The 16,065-nt window shown below is 59.2% G+C and overlaps 2 protein-coding genes across 7 annotated transcripts; both read left to right on the top strand.

Moving 5' to 3' along the window:
* On the top strand, window positions 6,694–12,653 carry CIRBP (cold inducible RNA binding protein). Of its 6 annotated transcripts, none has more exons than XM_018050452.1 (9): window positions 6,694–6,819; window positions 7,912–8,020; window positions 8,106–8,212; window positions 8,306–8,444; window positions 8,521–8,602; window positions 8,687–8,754; window positions 10,282–10,396; window positions 11,001–11,134; window positions 12,568–12,653. In XM_018050452.1, coding segments are annotated over exons 2-9 (750 nt in total). In that variant the 5' UTR covers window positions 6,694–6,819; window positions 7,912–7,917; the 3' UTR covers window positions 12,570–12,653. The 6 variants fall into 6 exon arrangements, with proteins under 6 accessions (XP_017905941.1, XP_017905940.1, XP_017905942.1 ...); XM_018050451.1 differs by lacking the exon at window positions 12,568–12,653 and adding an exon at window positions 11,293–11,501; XM_018050455.1 differs by lacking the exon at window positions 12,568–12,653 and adding an exon at window positions 11,290–11,593 and having other exon boundaries at window positions 6,761–6,819.
* On the top strand, window positions 12,363–15,320 carry C7H19orf24 (chromosome 7 C19orf24 homolog). Its single transcript, XM_013965535.2, has 3 exons — window positions 12,363–12,743; window positions 14,041–14,157; window positions 14,950–15,320. Coding segments are annotated over exons 1-3 (393 nt in total). The 5' UTR covers window positions 12,363–12,468; the 3' UTR covers window positions 14,951–15,320.

The following is a 16,065-nucleotide window of genomic DNA, read 5'->3' as shown; positions in this document are numbered from 1 at the left end:
ACCTGGGGCCCTTTCCCGACTGGAGATGGCCCCCAGCCCTGGCCTGCTGCCTCAGTTCTCCTCCCCAACGTGTGCCCCTCCCCCACGTGTGCCCCTCCCCCACGTGTGCCCCTCCCCCCGCCCCCTTCGAGTTTTCCTTTCCTGTGTCTTTGTTTCCCTTTCTTTCCGCCTTTCTTGGTTTCTGGGTCTGTCCGTATTTCTGTCGGAGTCTCCATCTCCGCTGTCTCCCTCTATTTTCGTCCAGTCTCGGCCTCACCGGCTCCTCCTCCCGACGCCTCCCCCGCTTCCTCCCCCTCTTGGGGGCCCCCTCCCTCACCCCCGGAGTACATTCCAGCCTCCGCCCCCGCCTCGCCGCCCCTCCCCGGAGCCTGCTGCTGCAGTGGTGGGTTCCCGAGATGCTGCGGGTAGGCTTGAGCTGAAGTCAAAGGTCGGGAGCCGGCGGGGGCTGGAGAGGGCACCCCCTAACAACTCTGGAATGTGGGCTGGGCCGGCCCCACGGGGTTGGGGGAAGGAGGTCGCACGCCCGCAGATGGAGACGGCCGGAGACGGCTGGCTACATCTGCCCTGCGCACAACCCACACCCTGAACGCTACCCACGGGCCTCGCGGAGAATCAGCCCAACCCCGGACGCCCACGCGGGGCCCCTTACTGCCACCATTCCCAGACCAACCCGCCTCTCAGTCCCACTCGCGCGCTGCACCCGCTCTGCAGTCCACGGGAGAGGCTCATCTCTCCTGCAGCACAGGGACCCCCATACACAACGCCCCCCACAGTCCCAAACCCGCCCCAACCTACACTTCTGGGTACCACAACCTCAGTCAACTGTGTGACCCTCAGAACCCGCTCTCACCCAGGGCCAAGACCTATTTGACAAAAACCGCAGCATTGAAGGTCACATCAGGCAGCCCAAACTGAGACCCTCAGAGTCGCTGCTCAGCGGAGGCGGCACTCAAAGCCAGGACGCCCCAGCCACAGACACTGCCTACGCGCCCTTCCTCCTGCAGGCCCAGCCGAGCAAAGCGGCCACTGGGGTGGGCAGGTGCAGGAGTGTAGGTGCACCCTCAAAAAAAGTGGGGCTTCATCCTGCACGGTGGACCATTCCCTGAGCAGCCTAAGACCCAGAGTAAGAAGAGAAAAACTGCCCTAAGAGCCACTCCAGGGTGAGGCCTGGTTGCCTCGCTATGACCCTTGCTGACCCGGGGAAGTGCTGCTGTTGCACCCATTCTCAGCTGAGGCACCCCAGACGCTGCCTGCCCTCACAGCTGGGCGCCCAGGCAGTAGCTGACCCTTGAAGGAGGGATGGGGATGGGCGGCAGGCAGGACAAGTCCTGTGGGTACCTGTGTCTGCCAGCTTGGGTGTGGGGGCGGGAATGTGGAGGCTGCTATGTACATCTGCCTGGACACACAGGTCACAGAGGTGTCTTTCCTGAGCCCTTGGCAGCTACCCCAGGAGGCCAGGCTCTCTCCCTGGTTGCCACTCTCAATGTTGCCGTGGAAACTCAACAGCCCCAGTCAGGGGTCCTTGGGCCCCTTTGCGTGTCTGTAGTGAACGACCGGGCTCCAGTGGGACAGCTCCTCCTGCCTCTGCAGTGGGGCTGTGGACCACACAGTCCTGCCCCAGTCTCAGAAAGCCAGGGGGTTGCCTCCCCAGCATCCCTACCCAGGGAAGCTTTGGGGTTTCCATGAGCATGCAGTGGCTGCACCAGGCCTGCATTTCACACACACTTGATATGTCTCATGCATGAATGCATGCATTGGTGTGGGCCTCCAGGTGTCCCCTGGGTCCCTTCACAGTCAGCCTGCAGTTGGTGAGAGTTGTAGTCACTGGCATGGTCCAGGAGCTGCCTGACCTTTGTATTCCTGGGATGAGGAGCAGAAGAGAGGCAGCCATCACATTCCTGGGCCATGAGTCACAGGGAGCTCCACCCAGGTGCTGGCCACAAACCCCTCCACCAGGAAGCCCCCTCCTAGGAACAGGAGGGAAACAGAAGCCAGGCTGCAGTCAACTGACTCTCCTGTGCTCACTGTGGGCAGCCACCTGGGCTTCCTAGGGAACTCATGTCCCCCCTACGCATGCAGGTGGGAAATGGTGGGCAGTTAATCTCTTCTTCTGGGCTTCTGGCCTCCTTCCTGTCACCCTCCTCTGCCCTAGAGGCCCTGGCTGCTGCTGACACAGCACACGGCATGTGCCCACCCCAGGGTCATGAGTCACGACACGCCACCAGCCATGGGCACATATGATCTGGGAGTTCTGGTCCCCTGAGTCATGCACACCCAGCCCTTCTGGGCTGATTCCACATCCTGGTTTTGCACATACTTTGGGGTCTGTGCACAACCCCTGTTCTTGCACATAGAAAATGACCATGCAAAAATGTTTCCATGTGTGCACAAGCATGCACACACCTCCATGCCACTTTGTACATACACATACACGTGAGTTCTGTGCACACACTTCCACACCCATGTGCACGGGCACACAGCGCCACTTTCATGCTCACACAGGCATGGTCCTCAGATCCTGTTTCTTCATCTCTGCACCCACGGGTCCCCTGCCCAGAGGCACACATGTGCACCACACCTGGCAACATACACATTCATCCAGTCCCCACTTCTCCCTCCCTGGCTCTGGGCCCCGGGGATCTGGGCCAGGCTGGCGGGCTGGAGTTTCTGCCTGGACCGTCCCACTTCCGCGCCCCCGACGGACGGCCGCCAGCCAGGTGCCCCGGCCCGGCCCCCGCCTGGTCGACGGGGAGGGGGCGGTAATTACGCGGCCCCGGGGTCTCTCCTTCTCCACGTGCCTTTCATCCCGGCCACGCCCGGCCGGAGCCCAGACGCTCATTACCGCCTCCCGCCCGGTCATTAGCCGGGGTCGGGGGAGGACCCGGCGTCCGGCGGGCCCGACCCAGCGGGGATGCCTGGGGCTTCGGTGCGAGAGTGCAGCGGCCACGCCCCCGTCTCCGTGGCAAGTGGGTGAGGTGCCCTGCCCCGAGGAAGCCGGGTGGTCTTCGCCGGGCCTGTGGAGGGGCGTCTTGTGAGTGCGCAGAAGTAGACCTTCGGCCTAATCCCAGTCCCGCCGGGCAGGCGGCAAACCGCGCATCTCAGCCACGAATAGCAGCTTCGCCCCCGCCCAAGGCTATTTTAACCCCCCTCTCCCCGACCACCCCAAGCGCTCGGGCGGAGGAGTGGGGTGGGCGATGAGGGCGGGACGGGAACCCGCCCCCCCAACGCCAGTGCCGGTGGCAGTCGGCTGGACCGCGAGGCGGGCCCGGGAGCCCCGGGCCAGGCTGACTGCGAGGCCGCAGCGCCCCCTTGTGTCCTCGGGGAGAACGTGGAGCAGGGCCGAGGCAGGGAGGAAGGTGGTCCTAGCCCCCTGCGACCACCCTTCCCACCCCGCCGCTCACGGGGACAAGCAGTCCTTGTTACACACTGAGTCACAGGGACACGCGGGTACGGATACAGGTATCACACCTGAGACGCATGCACACACTTCCCACACTGTGCCCGGGGCAGGCGCACCTGAGGACAGGTATCCACAGGTATAGGTCCACACTGCGATGGGAACCCAGGACAGTCGTGGGTACTTACTCAGCCCTGTACCAAGCAACAGCCTCGTAGTAAGTACACGCTGAATAACTGCTGGTGGAAAAATGAATGAACCAAGGTACTTCATAAAACCAAGAGAAGGCAGATTAGGACAGAAGAGTGGGGGCGGGGGGCAAAGAGTGATGAGGGTCCCCTGTGACTCCGGGGCCCCCGTCGCCTTGGCTGAGGCCAGGAGCCGCCGACCTGACTTTGCTGGAGGAGTAGATCAGAACGCTGGTGGAGGTGGGGATTACTCTCCAGCTGGGCATGCCTGGCCGGCCCTCCGGCCCCACCTTGGGTGCGGCGGGAGGGGGAGCTGAGCGATGAGTCCCTCTGCTCCTTTTAATAACCTCCCTGCGTGAGTGGCTGACGCAGCAGCTCCTGCTGCTGCTGACAGTTGTATGGTGGGGGCTGTGGTGTGGGGGACGAGGTGCAGAGAGACGGCTGCCAGGAGTCATGAACTACTGCCTGAGCCTGGGAGGTGTCTCAGCGACCTTGTCACAGGAGACAGTGTCCATGCCCCCGGCCCTACTGCGTCAGCTAGACCCACCTGAGTGTGGGACCAAGTATGGGGCTTGAGGAGGACTGGAGCTTGCCTGGTATGTGTGTGAGGTCTCTCTTCTCAGATTCCGTTTTTTTTTTTTAACCTCAATGTGGGGCATATACATCATGAGAAACGCTGGACTGGAAGAAACACAAGCTGGAATCACGATTGCCGGGAGAAATATCAATAACCTCAGATATGCAGATGACACCACCCTTATGACAGAAAGTGAAGAGGAGCTAAAGAGCCTCTTGATGAAAGTGAAAGAGAAGAGCGAAAAAGTTGGCTTAAAGCTCAACATTCAGAAAACGAAGATCATGGCATCCGGTCCCATCACTTCATGGGAAATAGATGGGGAAACAGTGGAAACAGTGTCAGACTTTATTTTTGGGGGCTCCAAAATCACTGCAGATGGTGACTGCAGCTATGAAATTAAAAGACGCTTACTCCTTGGGAAAAAAGTTATGACCAACCTAGATAGTATATTCAAAAGCAGAGACATTACTTTGCCGACTAAGGTCCATCTAGTCAAGGCTATGGTTTTTCCTGTGGTCATGTATGGATATGAGAGTTGGACTGTGAAGAGGGCTGAGCACCGAAGAATTGATGCTTTTGAACTGTGGTGTTGGAGAAGACTCTTGAGAGTCCCTCGGACTGCAAGGAGATCCAACCAGTCCATTCTGAAGGAGATCAGCCCTGGGATTTCTTTGGAGGGAATGATGCTGGAGCTGAAACTCCAATACTTTGGCCACCTCATGCGAAGAGTTGACTCATTGGAAAAGACTCTGATGCTGGGAGAGATTGGGGGCAGGAAGAGAAGGGGACGACCGAGGATGAGATGGCTGGATGGCATCATGGACTCAATGGACGTGAGTCTGAGTGAACTCCGGGAGATGGTGATGGACAGGGAGGCCTGGCCTGCTGCCTTTCATGGGGTCACAAAGAGTTGGACACGACTGAGCGACTGAACTGAACTGAGCTGGGATCCTAGTTCTCAGACCAGGGATTGAACCTGCACTCCTTGCATAAGAAGTGGGGAGTCCTAACCACTGGACCAGCAGGGAAGTCCCTCAAATACTTCTAACTTTTAGCAGAATGTCTGCCTTTGAAGACCGTCTGGAGCCCAGGAGTATTACCTTGGGCCTCTGGTCTGGGGAGGCAGGGGTCTGCACTAGCTTCTTGCACCCCATGGAAGGGTCCAGGGCCACAGAGGTAGTGTGTGCCAAGGCCTGGGCCGGGGGAAAGGGGTGACCACAAGAGGAGAAACTGGGAACAGGCTTAGGGGTGAATATTTCTGCAATAGCAGAGGTCTTGCGACCCCCAGACAAGATAAAGATTCATGGGGAGGAGCCAAGTGGCACGCCCCTGGCAGGGGCAGTGAGTGGGTTCTAGGTGTACAAAACAGTGTGCCTTGAGGAGAGGGGAGGGGACTAGAGCACACAGTGAAGTTGAGGGCTGAGCTGAATGTTGGGGTGCAGTGGAGACTCCAGGGCTGAGCACAGAGCCCAGCTCTGTGGGTTTGAGAGCCCAAGTTAAGGTCAGCCTGCAATCTAGAGCTGGGATGCACAAAAATGTCTGGCCGGCTGACTGTGAGGTATGGGTGCCACCTATCAGACCTGGTGAAGTCAGGGTTGGGGTGGGAATTAGGTGTGGATGCAGTCTGGAATTTGTAAGGAAACAAAGTTGGGAAGCAGGAAGAATTCGGGTCGTGGAGAATACTGGGGTCCACATAAATGGAGTTGTCTCAGTGTTAGGATTTGGGTGGGCTTTGGGGCTGACCACATGAAGTGGTGTATTCAGGAGAGTTGAGGTTCTAGGAGTTCTGGGTTGTCCGTTAGGTTGGCAAGTTTATAAGGACTGATACCGGGGTTCAGATTAAGGTGGGGTGTCTGAGAACTGGATCTCGGCTGATTCTGGGGACCTAAGTGAGGTTGCGGAAAAGGCAATGGCACCCCACTCCAGTACTCTTGCCTGGAAAATCCCATGGACGGAGGAGCCTGGTAGGCTGCAGTCCATGGGGTCGCTAAGAGTCGGACACGACTGAGCGACTTCACTTTCACTTTTCTCTTTCATGCATTGGAGTAGGAAATGGCAGCCCACTCCAGTGTTCTTGCCTGGAGAATCCCAGGGACGGCGGAGCCTGGTGGACTGCCGTCTATGGGGTCGCACAGAGTCGGATATGACTGAAGCGACCTAGCAGTAGCAGCAGCAAGTGAGGTTGGTTAGTCGGTAATTGCTGGAGCACCGCAAAACTAGGGGTTTCAGCCACCCCCAGAAGGTTCCCAGGAAATGCTCTAGCAGCATCCGCCAGAGCCCCTTTGTTCTCGCCACAGGCCAGGGGGCGGGCATGCGGAAGTAGGTCCCCTCCGCCCCGCCGCGAGCCTACCCCACCCCCTACTCACGGGCTGGGGGATGCGGACCCGGCGCGTCTCTCTGCCCAGCGCCCACGCGCGGGAGGGGGCGGGACCGCTACAGGCCCGGCCCCCCAGTCATGAATATACGGCACAGCCACGGTCTCCAGGGCCTGGGATTGGCCGGTGCAGCGCAGGGAGGAGAGTTCAGGGGCGGGGCCTAGGGGCGAAGTATATAAGGCCAGGAGCACAGCGCCCCCCTCCTCACTCGCGCGTTAGGAGGCTCGGGTCGTTTTGCTGTTCTGTCTTCCCGCCTGCGCCAGGGACCTGCCCAACTCAGTGGTGAGGGCCCTGGCGGCACCGGCTCCACGGGCCCGGGGCGGCGGGCGGCCTGCGGCTAGCTGGACGAGGCGGGGCGGCGGCGGCACGCCCTTGGGCGGGAGCGGTGCCAGGGCGGGCACCCCTTGGTGGGTGGAGGCGGGTGGAGTCCGCCCCGCCAGCGGCGAGGGGCAACGTAGACCGGGTAGAGTCGTGGCCGGACGGCATTCCCTGTGGGCCAGGCCTGCCGCGAGCGTGACATCTCCGTAAAATGGCGGCCGCGAGCGGAGACAGTGCCTATTGAAATGGCGGGAGCGCCGATGCCCGGATGGAGTGGCGCAGGACGCGCGCGGGGGCGCATGCGCATGTTGGGCGTGGCCGGGCTAGGGCTCCTCCCCGCTTTCTTATTGGCGTTCTGCGAGGGCAACACAGCCCCGGTGCTACCCACGGCTTAAGTTTGGGGCTTAAGTTTGGGTTTCGCGGCTGCAGGTCGCCTTCTCGCCTGTTACTGGCCCCTCAGCGGAAGCCTGTGTCCCATAAAGGGTCAATCTAAGCACCGCCCCACAGTCCCGCCCTGCGTTGGCATCCCAGCACAGGCCCCCCGCGCCCCCTGCCACTCCCTGCACAGCACCCTCCAGTGGACCGAGCACTTTGCCATGATGTTCTGGTTAGGACTTAATCCTCCGATGTTTGCAAAGTGCGGAAGCCAGGGTGCACTCAGCCCATGGCAATGGTGGTCGATGCCCTCTTTAAGGGTCCAGTGTTAGACCTGTGAGGCTGTCACCAGGCTGGAGTTTTGGGGTCCCATGGTCAAGTAGCACTGAGGAGCGCGGCAGACCCGCGGTGTGTACCCAGGTCTCGGAGCTCCCGAGTATTGACTGAGAGGGGTGGACTTGGCCCACGCACAGAGTCGAGGCAAGGGGCCCGAAGTGATAGAGGAATTGAGAGCTTGTTTGAGATGAAGTACTGGGTGTGGGCTTGGGACGGTTAAAAGGCAGCAAAATAATTTCTCACTGTTTCCCCCGTAAGCATATGTTACTTGTATAAAGTAAAATAGGGAGGGGTGAGTTTGGAAGCCCCTGCAGGACCTGAGTATTTCAATGGTGTTTGCCTCAGGCCACCATGGCATCAGATGAGGGCAAGCTTTTCGTCGGAGGGCTGAGTTTTGACACCAATGAGCAGTCACTGGAGCAGGTCTTCTCAAAGTATGGACAGATATCTGAAGGTGAGACTGGTGCCAGAGGAGGTGGCTAAGCAGGGCTGCATACAGGGAGGGTGGGGTCCTGACCTTAGACCTCTCTACTGCACAGTGGTGGTCGTGAAAGACAGGGAGACCCAGCGATCCAGGGGCTTTGGGTTTGTCACCTTTGAAAACATCGACGATGCCAAGGACGCCATGATGGCTATGAATGGGAAGGTGAGGGGTGGCCACTTTGGGGTCCGGAGGGTCTGGGCTGCAGACCTAGGGCTGGAGGTGCAGAGGCTTACCGTGTTCACTCTTGGTCTCCAGTCTGTGGATGGGCGGCAGATCCGGGTGGACCAGGCAGGCAAGTCATCTGATAACCGATCCCGTGGATACCGAGGTGGTTCTGCTGGAGGCCGGGGCTTCTTCCGTGGGGGCCGGGGCCGGGGCCGTGGTTTCTCCAGAGGTGAGTGCCACCTGTGGGGATGAGGTGGGGGGCATTGCTGCAGGAGCTCACACTTTTCCTCCTGTGCCCTCTGTAGGAGGTGGGGACCGCGGCTATGGGGGGAGCAGGTTCGAGTCCAGGAGTGGGGGCTATGGAGGCTCCAGAGACTACTACAGCAGGTGGGGGCAGCGGTCCTGCAGAGGGTGGGGGCTGGTGGAAGCCCCCTGAGGTGTCCTTCATGCCCATCTATGTCCTTCCGGCAGCCGGAGTCAGGGTGGCGGGTACGACCGGAGCTCTGGCGGGTCCTACAGAGACAGCTACGACAGTTATGGTAAGTGGTGCTCCATGGGCTGGTGGTGGGAGTTCAGTGCGCCTCGGTGCGCTCTGCCATTCTCGATCAGAGCTGGTTATTCTGCTGACCCTATAAGGGACAAGACTGCCCTCTCGGGTCTCCGTGCCAGCAGCCACTTCTGACCAAGGAGAAAAGGGAGATCCAGGGCCTCCGAGCAGAGTGGGCAGGCAGCGTCCGTGCGTGTGGGCCACCGCCACCCTCGGCTGTGGGGGGGTTGGTTGCTCCTGAGGCTGCAGGGCTGGGCCCCCAGGGCCGGGCCAGGCGTGGACTGCTGCCTCTTGCCGTCTGCTTCCGCGCCTTTACACTGTGCCTGCTTCTTGTTCTCAGCTACACACAACGAGTAAAAATCCTTCCTGCTCGAGATCGTCCTTCCAATGGCTGTGTGTTTAAGGATTTGGGGAGCGCCGCTGCATCGTTAGTGTGTAGTGACCACGCCTCCTTGTGCCCACTTCTGTAGTCTTGTTGGTTCTGATCTTGTCAAACACAGCCTGACTGCTTCTGACCCCCAGATGGCCTCACTGCTGCCCTTTGCTTTTTAAGGAAGTGCATTCTGTTAAGGGTTTTTAAATCATTTTGAAACGTACTTCCGGTTTTACTTTTAACCTTTTTACCACTAGCCAAGAGATTTTTTAGAAAATAACTGGGGGTTGTGAGGGTTTTGTTTTTGTTTTTGGTTGTGTTGCTATTTTCGTTTCTTTTCAGCGGGGTCAACCCCGTGAGGTTGCTCTTTTTTTGAGGTTGAACGATCGAACTCTGGATCGCTCTCTTTGTCGGAAGCCGAGCAAGCTGTGGCTTTTTTCCAACTTGGTGTAACATTTCTGAGTGTAGCGTGGTCAGACTGTGCAGGAGGCAGTGGAGGTGCCCGGGCTGCCTGCCTGTCCTGGGCGACCCACAGTCCCCAAGAGGTTCTTGACAATGTGTGTTTATATTCTTTTTTTTACCGGAAGTCATACACATATGCCATCACTGTTGTATTTGAAGTGGTTGAGGAATCCTTGTATGCCGTTTTCTTTGGCTTCACGAAGCTGATTAAAAGACTGTCTGAATGAACCTCGCTTTGAGCATCTCCCTTTGATCGCACCACACGCGTCCTGCTGCCAGCTTGAGGCAGGCAGAGTAGAGCAGAGCTGGCAGCTAGAGTACTAGGGCTGCCATCCTGCCTGCAGCTCCTAGAGGAGGAAGGTAGAGCCAATGATGCTGGCTGGGCCCCTGTGACCACTGACTGCCCCCACTCAGTTAGGCAAGCAGGTGGGTGATGGGAGTGGGCTCTTGGACTGCAGGGCAGCCCCGGGATTCTTCTGGCCATGGCAGCTGGAGGGCTCGATGGGCGGGCAGCCTAGCAGGGACAGTGGACATGGGAGCGCCCAACGCTGACCCTGAGCCCCTTAATCTAGAATCAGGCCAGAGAGCAAGCGGATGCAGACAGTGTCCCTGGGTGACCACAGACTGACTGGCTCATTAGCTAGCTCTCCTGTTGCTTTACAAGTTCTGAGCATTCTCTGCTAGCCTATGGAAGCTGCAGCCCCTCGGAGGACAGAAGTGTTGTGCGCCCAACAGAACCCTCTGAGACGCAAGCCGCTCCCTGGGCTAGCTCATATGTGGAGATAGTCCTGTCACCGAGGTAACTCCTTTTGCTCGTCCGCATTCCTCTTCTCTCGGGCGCTCATATGAAAGTAAAGCCATATTACTCGGGGAATGTTCTTTGACTTTTTTGCTTTTCTATTTTTTTTTCTTTTTTTTTTTTTTTTAATAAAAACAAGGTGGAACCAAAGGTAGGCCCCTGCCTTTGCCCTTCCCCACCTGCAGCCAGGTGAGCAGCCTGGGCAGTTGAGCTTAACCAGTAGGTTCCACTGGCTAGTAGGATTGGAGACCACCAAACGCCCTGCCTTTTGGAATCTTGTTCATCAATTGACTGTCTTTTCTAGACCTCTTTAAGTCGCATTCCTAACTAGTTCTCTATGGTGTCTGCTGCTGCCATGACATTTTTCCGAGAGCTTGTGCTGTTTTCTAAGCAGCTCCGTCCCAAGTGGGTGGCTGGCTCTGCTTAAGAGTGGAAGGTAGCCTGGCCCATCTGAAAGGCTCAGGCCTGCCCATGGCGGGGCCTCAGGTTGGCCCCGATGACTAGCTTGAGACCCTCCCAGGAGCTGTGGATTGTTCTGGGGGAGGCAGGGAGGGGAGCTCAGCTCTGCCAGGGGGTAAGGGCTAACACTCATTTGCTTTGGCAGGTTGAATGGAAGTCAGTGTGACCCGGAGGAAGTGTGGCCTGAGAACAGTGTTGACCTGGGGTCCCTGTCCCAGGAGGGACTCTACCCAGGATCGAGCCAGAGGCACGGATGCCTGCCTTCGCAGCCCGTCGCCTGTAAGTGCTTCCTGGGGCGGGAGGCATGTGGCCCTTTGGCCCAGGCCCTTGCAGTGGGTTCTCCCCTCCTGGCAGTGTGATCCATTGGGGACAGCATCTTCGCCTCCTGCCGGAGTAGCCCTTGTGCTCCCCCCAATCCCTTCCTGTTTTTCCAGCAGATGTTTTACTGGCAAGGTTGGGGCACAGGGTTCAAGGTGTTCCAGGAGGACAGGCCTGTGGTGCTGGCACGGCGGTGTGTCCTCACCGGCGATGTGACAAGAAAGCGTGGAAGTCACATTTGAATAAAGGGATGGTGTGTCCACCCACAAATCTTGAGTCTCGTTTGGGGCGTGGTGTGGAGGGCGGACACTGATCCTGCATGGGGTGGTCCAGATGGAAGGGGCGTGGTGGAGAGTCCACTAGAGAAAACCTTTTTCGGCCTCCGTTCTGGGCATGAGCTGGAATCAAACCAGGAAGACCAGCTTGGCAGCTCATTGCTGCCTTGGGCAGTTCCCCTGGGACTGTTCTCTCAGGGTCTGAGAGGGTGTGGCCAGCCTGAGCAGAAGAGGAGGTAGTCCCTTGGGCCCCCCATCCCAGGGGGACAGGCACCTCTCCCAGAGCCCAGGCTGAGGTCTTGGCAGTGACCCTGGGCATTTTCATCTTTGCAGCCCATGAGGCTGACCTTGCTCCCAAGCTACTTGCTTTCTGCCCCGGTCTTGGGGTGCAGAACCTTAGGGTTGAGCCCTGGTTCCACTGCCTCGGGTTCTGGGCTGGTTATGTCAACTCTGAGCAGGGTGTGGCCCTGTAAGGTCCAGGTCACTGACTTAACCCCCGCTTCTCCCACGGGATGTGTTTGGTTTCTTCTGGTCCCCCAGCCCCCAGAGGCAGGATGTGTAGGTTCGGGGCCTGGATGTCTCCTCCACGGGAGGATCAGGCCCAGTGTGCTACAGCGCAGGTACACCGTGGCCCAGGGCGAGTTGGGTGGGGAAGCAAGTGTTCCCAGGGCCCAGGTGGGAAGGAGGCCCGCCGGGTTCGGTCTCATCTGCCTCCGCATCAAAGTCCCTGACACTGGTGGGTGTTCCCGATAACTCGCCCCCGGCCCGCCGCGGTGCTCACGCTGCTGTCGGGGGACAGGGCTTAGGCTCACCCCTCGGGGCAGGCTGAGCGAGGAGCCGGCGGGCTTGGGACGCGGGGAAACTAAGGGGCCCGGGTGAAGTGAGGTGAACAGCCGGGGGCGTGGCTAGGCGTTTCCGGCTACGAGGCCAGCCCCTGAATCCCATTGGCTGACACTGCTCCGCGCCATTGAATACAGTCCCTAAAAGGGGGCGGGGCGCAACTAGCGTTTCCGCCGGGCAATGGGGCCGCGCTTGCTGCCGCCGCGGCTCCTGCTGCTGTCGGCGCTCTTGCTGCCGCCACTGCTGTACGGAGCCGAGGACACGCCCCCGTCTCCACAGGACACGCTGTCGCTGTCGCCGCCCGTCGTGACGAACGGGAGCCAGCCGGGTGCACCGCACAACGACACACACCCGGGGCCACTGGGCTCGCCGGGCTCGCCGCTGCTGCGCTCGTTCTACGTGGTCACGGGCCTCATCGTCCTAGCCGCTCTCTACTTCCTCATCCGGGCATTCAGGTGCGTCAGGCGCACGCCGCCGCCGGGCGCAGCCAATCCTCGCGCGCCTCGCGCCCCACGTGCTTTGGCGCTTGAAGCCCAGTGCGCCGGCGTCACGTGGGTGGGTGCGGCAAGAAAATCACGTGATGCGCTATTTTTCTGAACTTTGAGTGCCGCTGCTAGTTTTCCAGAGGGAGCCACGGAGGCGGGAGGTTGTGGGTTGCGTAGGGCACCGGGAGTCTCCGGAACACTATGACGCTCCGCCAGCCTGGAGACGAGCGTCGCGGCCATCAATCCAATTTCCGTCTGCGAGCTGGGGCTGGCCGCATCGTTCGCTGTGGTTAACGCTCACAGCCCGGCAGACGCTCCGGTGCCAGACCGGAGCCTGCCCCTCCGCTTTGCTGCTCCTGTTCAGTCCAGGGCTGGCCATGCTCCCCCAAGAGTTGAGGACCCTGTTGCTTTTCCCGCCTGCAATACGGGAGACCTGGGTTCGATCCCTGGGTTGGGAAGATCCCCTGGAGAAGGGAAAGGCAACCCACTCCAGTTCTCTTCCCTGGAGAATCCCTTGGACAGAGGAGCCTGTCAGGCTACAGTCCATAGGGTCGCAAAGAGTCAGACACAACTGAAGCGACTTCACTTTCTTTCACTTTCGTTTTCCCGAGGCATACCCCCTGCCTGGTGCAGGCCCTTTGCCCCCTCCTCGGGCCCCTGATCTTCACATTTGGCGTCCTCTCTGGGGTTAATCTAAGCACAGCTGGGGTTGATCTCCAGAGAGCCTGTGTCCCACAGAGCTGACCATGTTCAGGCGCTCTCAACGGGCATTTTCTGTCTTCCTCGAACACTGCTGTGGGTGCACAATGCTTGTCTCCATGTCAGTCAGTGCATGCTATATCCATCGCAGAGGCCTCATAGAGACCCCGCGGTTTCCCTGGTGGTGGTCAGGAGCCAGAGCTTCTGTCTGAGACAGCTCTCCACTTGATGTTTCTGGCAAATCCTAATACTTGCTCTGAGACTCAGTCTTCTTGTTTGTATAGTGGGATAACAACATCCACCCCACCCCACCCCCGCCCCCACCAAGGGTCCTAGCTCTGGGGCCTACCAAGGGAGATGTCCACCTTTTGTTATTGACATAAGAGCAATTGATGATCGTTGTAACCATTGTGAGAAGAAATGCAATTAGGCCGGGAAAGTACACTGCAAGGCTTTGGGAATCATGCAGAGGAGGATTATGGGAAAAGGTGGGAAGCTGGACAGGGGGTTAGCAGCTTCACGGAGAGGTCGTGAGAGAGTCACTGAGTGAGCCTGGGCCTGCTTTCAGATTGAAAAAGCCACAGCGGAGGAGATACGGGCTCCTGGCCAACACCGAGGACCCCACCGAGATGACGTCAATGGACAGTGACGAGGAGACAGTCTTTGAGACAAGGAACCTGAGATGGTAAGGTAGCACTCTACACACTTTCAGGGACTCCTTGGGTGGGTGGGGAGTGGGATCAACAGGAAGACAGTCAGGTGGACCGCCTGTGCCTGTGCTCAGCGTAGTCAGCACCCAGCAGCAGGGGTGGGCCTGGAGTGAGCACTGCTTTGCCATCACAGGCTGCGTGGCCTCATCTGAGGCCCCTGTCTCACCGTTTAAGTTTCCCATTTCTTTAACATGGGAACCAGCTGCATGGCTGGAGTGGGTGAGCACTTCCTCTGCGCCTGATGGTGAAGGCCAAAATCAGTGTCAGAGATGGAGGATGCTTGCCAGATGCTACCAAAGCTGGAGGATGGGTCTGAGACTGCCTCTCCACCACCCAGCCCTAGGAAGAGTGTCCCAGGCACAGGGAGCAGCAGAGACACAGAGAGGGCTGACAACTGAGGTGACCCAGCGGCTCTGGGCTCAGGGCCAGCGACTGCCTGAGCGGGATTGATGGCCCCTTTAACCCCAGCATGTTGCAGGCTCAGGCCCGGAAGCTTGGAGACTGTAGGACAATTCTGATTTTCCAGCCCCCCTCCCACCCACAGAGGGAGGTGTGGGTATGGTCCGAGAATCCCTCTGGTGTCTGCATTTCCTGGCTAGGGGACCTACCCCCTTTGCCCCCAGGTCGGGAGTTGGCAAGGCCTGCAGGCTGGGGGCGGGGGCTGGTATGTTAGAGGGCTCAGCACTCAGCCTCAAACACAGCTGGGTGGGGGCAGAGCGGGGTGGGCTTACCCACATTTCTCACCACCTTCTTCCCCTCCTTTTCAGATGTTTGGTTCAGAAAGGCAGCATTTCCAGTGGCCCTGGGGGAAGGATAAAAGGCAGGGGCCTTCCCAGTGCTTGGAACACCCCGCCTGGACCAGACAGCATGTGTGGAGCCCTCCCGGCCCACTGGAAGCCAGCTCAGCCCTCTCTGCAGACAGGACTGCCCAGGTTACCGGGTGGAAGCCAGAGGGGCAGCCCTACACAGGACTCTGAGGCCCCTGGCCATGATGTGACTTATACCAGTCACCCTCCCTGGTGGGAATGCGGCAGCCCCAGGCTGAGGCCTGGAAGGCGGGCAGGCTGGGTGTCCTGTCTGGGGGCACCATTCCTCTGGGGCGGGGACAAATAAAGGCAGCAGTGCTTTTGTAGCCGGTACCCAACTCCACAGCGGGCCAGACCCAGCGCCCTGGCTCACGGGTGGGGCAGAGGGCAGCAGATCTGGGTCCATGTCAGCCTCATTCCTCCCACCTGTGACCATCTGGATCATCCCTAACTGTTCAGAGGGTCCCATGGGGAATCCCACAAAGGAGGGGTAGAGATGGAGAAGACCTGCCCCCACCTGCCTGGAAGAAGACCCTGCCACTAGTTACCTGTAGGCTTAATAAAGGAGAACTCCTATTCTTCCACCAAACTACTTAAGGGCTCCCCTTCCAGGCCAGCTTCAGCCCGGGTCCCCTCAAGGGCAGTGTCCTCTGCCTCACCACACACTACTACTCCAGGGCCATTTCTCACAGAGCCCCAGGCTGCAGCATCCAGGTCTGGAGCCAGCCAAGGCTACCCGTGCCCACCCTGCCTCTCTCCTTTCAGCCTCCAGTGAAATCACTGGTGAACCTGATCCCCCATCCCAGGCAATCTGTGCTGGCACTCAGGCCTCTGTCCTGGCCTCCCGAGTCCCACGGGGACACTTGAATTCCACAGCGTGTGGCTCAGTGCCCATCCTGGCCACCTCAGTCCCATATTTGGAACTTGACCCCCTTTCAGGCATCTGAGTCCCATTAGGGCAACTGATCCCCATTCTGGGCCCCTGAACCCCTTAGGGGTACCTCAGTCCCCATCCTGATCATCTCAGATTCATCCTGGCACCTGACCCCATGGGGGTGTTTCAGTCCCCATCTTGAC

Source organism: Capra hircus, chromosome 7 (genome assembly GCF_001704415.2).
Source record: "Capra hircus breed San Clemente chromosome 7, ASM170441v1, whole genome shotgun sequence".
In the NCBI taxonomy this organism is placed as follows: domain Eukaryota; kingdom Metazoa; phylum Chordata; class Mammalia; order Artiodactyla; family Bovidae; genus Capra; species Capra hircus.
The sequence above is the reverse complement of the archived record's forward strand: the minus strand, read 5'-3'. Positions and strand labels throughout refer to the sequence as shown.

Excerpts from the sequence above, each read along its gene's own strand:
- CIRBP (XM_018050455.1), top strand. The coding sequence starts at position 7,918 with ATGGCATCAGATGAGGGCAAGCTTTTCGTCGGAGGGCTGAGTTTTGAC. Across the intron at positions 8,603-8,686 it reads TCCAGAGACTACTACAGCAG|CCGGAGTCAGGGTGGCGGGT; the intron begins GTGGGGGCAGCG and ends TCCTTCCGGCAG. Across the intron at positions 8,755-10,281 it reads AGACAGCTACGACAGTTATG|CCTATGGAAGCTGCAGCCCC; the intron begins GTAAGTGGTGCT and ends ATTCTCTGCTAG.
- C7H19orf24 (XM_013965535.2), top strand. The coding sequence starts at position 12,469 with ATGGGGCCGCGCTTGCTGCCGCCGCGGCTCCTGCTGCTGTCGGCGCTC. Across the intron at positions 12,744-14,040 it reads TTCCTCATCCGGGCATTCAG|ATTGAAAAAGCCACAGCGGA; the intron begins GTGCGTCAGGCG and ends GCCTGCTTTCAG.